This window comes from Manis javanica, chromosome 8 (genome assembly GCF_040802235.1).
Source record: "Manis javanica isolate MJ-LG chromosome 8, MJ_LKY, whole genome shotgun sequence".
NCBI classification, from domain to species: Eukaryota; Metazoa; Chordata; class Mammalia; order Pholidota; family Manidae; genus Manis; species Manis javanica.
The window spans coordinates 76334716-76342146 of record NC_133163.1 but is presented as its reverse complement, the minus strand read 5'-3'; the positions used below and the strand labels follow the sequence as shown (position 1 = coordinate 76342146).

The window sequence follows — 7431 nt, the reverse complement described above, 5'->3', positions numbered from 1 at the left end:
AAGGATTAACTTAAATTTATTAATGCCAAGGGGAAGGAAGGTAACAGTTCCTGACTCTCCAGCTGTATCCACAGTTCAGCCAGGAACAGGCTCTGCCGGAGGCCAGGGCCAGCGCTACATAGTCTGTGGTTAATGGAGGCGTCTAGGGTAGGGGTGAGCACATCAGCTGCTCTGGTCTCCATTACTTCCCCAGAAATGAGGACGTGGTCATGTATTCTTTTAGGAGTTCCCCTGCCCACCCAATCCTCTAAAATTTGGAAGCAGTCAGGTACAAGTTTTCTTTTTCCTTGTCACCTCCTGGAGTCCTGGGTTTCCCCACATCTCCCCTGCCCCTCCCACTTTTCCATAGTTCAAGGGCCAGAGTAAATGAAAAGACAGCAGCTACCCAGCAAAGAGGACCACGCTGGGGCTTCAGTCATCAGCATCTTCACTGGAGTCTGAGTTGGCTGGCATCATAGGATCATCAATGAGTGAGAAGTCCCTTTCTGAGCTATCATAGCCCTGAGATAAATCATCATCTTCATCCTCATCGTCTTCCTCCTCCTCAGGTTGCAGTGGTTGCAACCTCAAGGCAGTACCAGAGGTTGTGGTGGCTGGTGAAGAAGGGTAGCCAGTGGCTCTCAGGCCTGGATGGTGATGGTGGTGATGGTGGGGGTAGGGGTGGTGGTGGTGGTGATGAAGAATGGTGCTGGAGTCTACATGAGGGGATGATGCTGCACCACCCATCACAAATGGCATAAAAGGCAAAGATGCAGAAGTGGCACTGCTGTGACCCAGAGATGACATAGGTTGCAGGCCACTAGTGCTGTGTTGGAAAGTATTATGCAGAGACAGTGACCCAGTGCCGCCACCCTGCATCAGGGCCATCATCTTAGATAGGTCTGGTCTCATTCTATGGGCCCGTTTCTTGCTGCTGTCTGGTGCAATAGGCCCTGGCAAAACCCGGTTGAACACAGTTTCAGCATGGAGACCCTGGAGAGAAAGAAGAGAAGATAGTAAAAACAAAGAAAGGAAAAGAAACAGAAGTCAACAGAGTCCTAGCTTGCAAATGCTTTTTCAGTGAATCTATCTTTTGGAGGGACAAACAAGTACAGTTAGATGAGGCTTGATCATAATGGGAAAGAGGAAATGCTGGACATAGCTGGCTGAGGCATTCTGATGCTAAAGCTAAGGTTAAGGATGTGACAGTAATACTCATGTGAATAAAGTTTTGCTTTTTTTCCATGACTACATTGTACCTCTTTATGCCAACCAACCATTTCACAAATGCTTACCTTGTTAAGGGGCCTGAGTAAGACAGTAAGTGAATCAGTACTTACACAATATACTTTATGGATGGCAGATTGTTCAAATAATCTTACCATGTGAAGTGCAGCACAACTAGATTGACATTTATGCTAGCCTTCATTATCACCATCAGAGTCGGGTAAACTAAAGACAGGTCAGATTAAAACATCTGTACGTCTAGAACACCAAAAAGATTGTGAGTAGCTCCTAATCAAACTTAAAAAAATAAGTTTTTTTCAATTTGATAAAAATTGATATCTGCTGAATTTTAAATTACTTCTTCTAAATGTTCTAACTGTAAATTTTGGCTAAGTTCACTTACGTGGGAACTTATTACTTTTAATGCCTCTGTTTTGCCAGACCTAAGTACAATACTGGGTAAACTGGCATTAAACTCAAAAGACAACTCATACCTGTGTCTGTGGACTATTTCCCAATCTAAACCTACCATCTTACATGAGAATATACCTTTCTGACTTGGAAAAAACAAACATTTCAACATTCTACTTGTTTAGACTTTAAGAATATAACTATAATAGACTAAACATCTGTGGGTCCAAGTAATAGTGTAGTACTATATATACATTGGTTCTGCATTAAGATTTCTATACTAATCATATGATTTTCTATGATTTCCTATTTTCTTACTTAGAGTTATCAATTGGCTATAAAACAGCGAAAAGTTCTTTAGGTAAAATACTTAATATTGGAGGAAAGCCTTTTGATGGGCCATACAATTACGTTAAATCTGAGATAACTGCTTTCTAGCTATCAGCCTCCCATGTCAATCACTCTGTTTATTACACACTTGATCCCATGGAGGCAAAGAGGGAAAATTAAAACATTCTTTCATGGTAACCGTATTCATGTGAAACCACTTTCACCAATATAAAAATAATAAGTCTTATAAATTCACCTCACAATATAATGTGCAAAATAATATTCTCAGAACTTGTTAAATGCAAAAGAGATGATTGCTCACTTGGAAATTAAGTTTGTTAAAAGATAAAGCATGTGGTTTTACGTATGTATCACATATATAGAGATGTATATAAAAGATCGAGTGGAGGGTGGTTTTATAAAGCGAGTACACAAAAATGCTGATCTGTTTTAAATGACTGCTTGCTAAACCAAACCATGAGTTATGTATGTTTAAAAAATACAACTATTTCCCAAAGTAAGGCAAACATAGCTAAGAGAAACTTTTGCAGTTATGTTTTGGCTTATAAGTACTTAGTGGTCTATAATCTTGATAAAAGCAAAAGTACATTTGAAAATAATGGAATAACCTAATGGCCAAAATTGTTATTATAAACTATAGAATGGTTTCCTATCCTTTTTCCATTACTGGCATAATAGTGATTCTCAACCTCTTGTATGTTGGGAAGTCCCATGACTGTTTTCCTTAGTAGGCCCCAAATCACATAAAATATATATCTTGAATCATAAAACTTTTTAAGAGATTACCTGCTCTAAAACCCTCATTTTTCAAGATGTGCAAACTGGAAAGGTTAAATGGTTTGCCAAAATCCCTTAGCAGAAAAGGAGGATAAGGACTAGAACATTCTTACACATTTTATTTATTCTTATATTTTAATATGCTTGAAGTGCTAAAGTGAGTTTTAGAATTTTGGGAACAGAGTGGTAATGTCTCAGTCTTACCTTTTTTCCATTCCTAGAGTTAGCTGTCTGCACTGGTTCCATTCCCAAACAGTTTAGTTCTGCCTTGTTATTTTTTTTACATCTCTGCCACTTCTGTTTTCTGCGATCCTCCATGTACTGCAATAGGAAAGTATCAATTATCCTAGAAGAATAAAAATCTCTGGAGTAATTATTAAGGTATTAATGTCTAGTTTGACAATAAAAGCTTATTGCATGAACAAAGGATCAGTCCTAGTAGAAAATGTCATTAAGGAGCTCTCTCCAAAAAATTAGATGTTTATATAATAGTTAAATAATAAATATTTGCCTAGCACCTAGTTTAACAAATACTTTAACATTATTTTGATCCTCACAACAATTTCGTGGGGTAGGAAAACTGGGTATTATTACTCTTATTTTGCAGAAGCAGAAACAACAAATAACATAATATGGCATGCTTCCTCCTCACACACAAGGGAATGACTTTAAATCTTGCTGGATGGAACTGCCACTCACCGCTAGAAATCGGGGATCGACAGCGAACTCTGGATGACCCTGTAACCACATCTCCAGTTCAGCCCGGCGAGGGGCATCCTCACCCACCAGCAAAGTACCATCCACCTTATTGATGACAGGGATCCGGGTCTCCAGGTCCACATCAAGGTGATTAGGCTCTTCCATGCACTCCACCTCCAGCTGCAAACCCAGAATCCACCCCCATGAGCACATACTCTTCTTTGGAGCAGGGAGGGAGGGGAGCAGAGCCAACAGTAGCCATAAAACAACTCTAAATATCTTCTAGTCCCTCAATCCCAAATGCCTTCATCAATTAGTGACAGTAAAAATATCTTACCTAATCATCATGTTAAAAACTTTCTCTACCACTCACCTCAACTAGCTTCTTTCTGTTCCCCTTCTTTTTATGAAACAGTGGATGTCCATCTCCCATTACTCCATTAGCCATCAACTTGTGCTTCTGGAATGTTAACTTTAATCCTTCCTCCTAGAAAGACAACCCACCCACACAAGAAGTCACATGGCAAATGTTTTTAAAATAAAGATTAAGCTGTGGGGGACTTGGAATAAGCATCATCCTCTGGCCCATAATGGTGAGAAGAAAGGCTCTCCTGAATAATGGGTAGAAGTTAAAAATAGAACAAACTTACTTAGTTTTTCCTTAGATTTCTTTCTTGACCTAGTGCCCCTCAGGTAGATTTAAGAGAAGTAGAATTTATCTCAACAACACCCAATGAAGAGTAAAAACCCATGCCTGGTGTCTCAGTATTAGCATGGCAACTCATCACAGGGGCAAAATCCTGATATCCTTGTCACATACTAATTTAAGGAAGTTTTCCTACTGAGTACACTTAATAACTACCTAATAGGGCTCAATAGGGAAGGAGGTCAATAAAAATAAAAATTTCCATCTATAAAATAAATAACACTGATTTAATATAAGTAGGAATAACTCCTTTTTATTTATAACTTAGTGAGGCCCATAATACTTAGGTGTCATTTTAATAGCTTTCCCACAATTTTATTTCAATTTTTAAAAACTGTTTCTAGGATTTAAATAAAAGCCACCCAAAAAAAGAATAATTGTGTCAATTAAATTTATTTCAAAAATATGATTTCTTTTAATCCGGTCCTCAGGAAATACAAATCCATATTCCTTTACTGCCATGACCTTTCCTAAATGGATCTCTGTGAGCTCTATTTTTTTCTGCTTCTCCCATTTTTACAGTTAGCTAACCAAATAAGTTTAGGATCCTGTTAGTGAAACTAGTTAGCAAGCACTACAGCCTCCTTCCGCACTTCCCCAGGCATAAATGCTGAGCTTACATCTTTGATCTGTACTGTAAACTCCTTCTCATCCATGCCTCGGCGAAGCTTGGTGAACTGAGCCGCTGCTGTGGTGACTGCGGACACCTCCTCCTCTGCCATCGAAGCTGCACTGCTACTTCGTGGTGTTGGGACTGGGGAGTCACCATATTCTCCTGGAGTCAATGAGGGACTATCGAGCAAGTGGTTGCCTGGCCCCAAAACTCCTCCTGTTACCATCTCCTGGCTCCGGCGGCTAGAAGGCCATTTCCCTGAGAGTACAGCCTGGCAGACGAGGTCAATACGGTTTATCAGGACACGATCCTGAGTGGGGGGAAAAAATCAATACTGGCTTTAGGGCCTGAGTGGTAGCTTTGTGATCCTGTGCCAAACAGTACTGCCATCATTATCAAGATGGGTCAAAATCATAAGGCAAAAAGGAGAGGTAATAGTATCAGATCCCTAAGTTAAATGGAGAGAGTTTCATGAAAAAACCGTAGCTTTAAATACAATAAAAGAAAACCAGAACCATCTGTTCTTTGTTCCCTGTATGTAACACTATGTTTCTAGACTGTACATGTCCAGGAATGTTACCTTTGGCCACTCAGAGGCTCTCTGTCTTTCTTGTAGCAGCAGAAGCTCAGGGGTCATTTGTTCTCCATCGTCATTTGGAAATCCATCTTGGGACATAGTAAGAGATAGGAGACTCTCCTCATCATAGAGCTTAGAGTGGGACCGGTCAGCAGCTAGGGATGATACAGAACGAGTGAGCAAAGAAGGAAGAATAAAGGTATACAGGAATGTATAAGGTCCAAAGAATAACCTCCCATTTGCTGTCAACTCATAACCTAAACCTCTCAGGTGTGTAGAAAAGAAAAAGAGCAAAAGGTGCGAGGGGTGGGAATAGGGAAGAGGGCCAACAGCCTGTCACAGGCACTCACTTAGCTTCTCTTCCTTCTCGTCCTCACTCTCATCAGTGCTGGAGCTGGAGCTGGATGAGGATGAGGAAGAAGAGGATGATGGTGACAGCTTGCTCAAGTCCAGCTCAGAGTCTGAATCATCCTCATCCTCCAGTTTGACTGGTGGAACGCTCCGGGAAACCACAGGGGTTGTATCAGAGGGGGCTACTTGCACCTCATAGTCTTGTGGGGTTGGTCGGCTCCTGGCCACCACCTCATGCTCTAGCTTTAAAGTCAGACTCTCCAAACTGGGGACCTGGGCAGCTGTCTCCTCAGGTGGCTTTTCAACAGGAGCATCTGGGCGCAGGGGCAATGGTGAGGCAGTGCGTGAGATATACTGCTGGTGGAGCAGTGGGGTAGAGCAGCGTGACAGGGATGGAGCCGGTGCTCCTGCCTGATGGTTCTGCATGTAATTCATACGGGCAGCCAGGAAAGAGAAGTCTGGGTCCTGCATGATGTTGCAGTCTGTTTGGCTGACCCCATGACGGGCTGCCCCTCGTAGAAGCTCCCCATCATGCCGAATGGGCTCCCACCATTTGGGTAGTTCAGGACCTGGAGGCTGACATAGTGCCAGCCTGTCTTCCAAAAGGGGGTGGCATAAAACTTGTTCCCGTAAGCGCCGTAGCAATTCAATACGGTAGAGAGTCCGTGAGGCCCTCTCCTCAGTGACGGGCTCAATGAACAGGTTAGGATCCGGGGGCTCTGCAAGAGACAGGGGTGGAAGGTGAAATGGACCAAGAGTTGGTTCTATTGCCACCCATCTCCATTCACTCAAAACTCTCCCAGTCTTGCTTACCATCTCCAGCTGCTGGGGGAAGGCGGCACACTTGGCGGCACATGGCCACAAAGCCATGGAAGTACTTGGTAAGGCTTTCATCTGTTTTTTTGTCCAGTCGGGCGAAAGTGCGAAAGCGCTCCCAATGGAACTGCATGGTGTCAGGGTCATACTCCACACCAAAGGTAGACACCACTCGATAAAAATCAGTTTGTTCACGCCTTGTCCATCTAACAAAGGGAAGAGGAAGCAGGCAACAGTGATCAGAATACAGGGAAACAGGTTACTTCTTAGTGTGGCTTAGAATATCTGATTACACAGAAACTGAAACTATGAGCAAAAAAAAAGGGCGAGAAGACAGCAGGAGAGATATTCTGTAACATGTAATAATCTGAGAATTAGCAAGCTAAGGGGAAAAATGATGCAGGAAAATGAATGAGAAAGGCTACCTAGGAGACCCTCTTAGGAGTTATGATTTTGCACAGTGGGGAGAGCTGTGTCACAGAGGTATAAAAATTAAAAGCAAAAAAGATGGACCCTCTATAGGGGATTCCAAATAAATCCTTCCTAAGATGCTTTTCCATATAGGGCCCATGCTATATGCTGAAGATGTAATAGCTCAGCCCCAATTCCCAGCCATATTTTACCTTTGTTGTTTCTCCCGCCGTGCAATTTCTTTTAGCTTGAAGGCTGCCTCACAACGCCGTCGTCTCCGGTCCCCACGTTCTGCAGCCTCTATCTTCATCTGTTCTCTCTTGTAGCTGCGCTGATAGGCTGTGACTAGGCGTCGAAGCCTAGCTGTCAGAGCAGAGCCTGGAGGCCAGAATAGGTGGCCTGGCTGTTGGGTCACCTGGGCTGTGGGAAGCAAAGTAGAATGAACAGGAGGTGCAGGAAAGACAATAGAGATAATACTGGTATTTCAACCCACCCAGAGGCAAAGCTTAGAAA

The 7431-nt window shown here is 42.5% G+C and overlaps 1 protein-coding gene and 1 non-coding gene across 9 annotated transcripts in view; both read right to left on the bottom strand.

The window, feature by feature from the left end:
• Positions 1-7431, bottom strand: part of CHD8 (chromodomain helicase DNA binding protein 8) — an 81775-nt gene continuing 74344 nt past the window's right edge. For 7 of the 8 annotated variants that reach the window (XM_037017607.2, XM_037017609.2, XM_037017611.2 and 4 more), the window contains 9 exons: positions 7131-7338; positions 6505-6713; positions 5691-6410; positions 5344-5495; positions 4771-5073; positions 3818-3931; positions 3445-3624; positions 2950-3066; positions 1-972 (listed from right to left, as the gene is read on the bottom strand). In XM_037017607.2, the coding sequence (XP_036873502.1) occupies positions 412-972; positions 2950-3066; positions 3445-3624; positions 3818-3931; positions 4771-5073; positions 5344-5495; positions 5691-6410; positions 6505-6713; positions 7131-7338 (2564 nt within the window). In that variant the 3' untranslated portion in view covers positions 1-411. The remainder of the gene's footprint in view (positions 973-2949; positions 3067-3444; positions 3625-3817; positions 3932-4770; positions 5074-5343; positions 5496-5690; positions 6411-6504; positions 6714-7130; positions 7339-7431) is intronic. The other variant, XM_073211539.1, reaches the window with a different exon arrangement.
• LOC118972288 (small nucleolar RNA U6-53/MBII-28) lies at positions 4129-4237 on the bottom strand. Its single transcript, XR_005061189.1, has one exon. It is a non-coding gene; the product is annotated as a small nucleolar RNA U6-53/MBII-28 (small nucleolar RNA).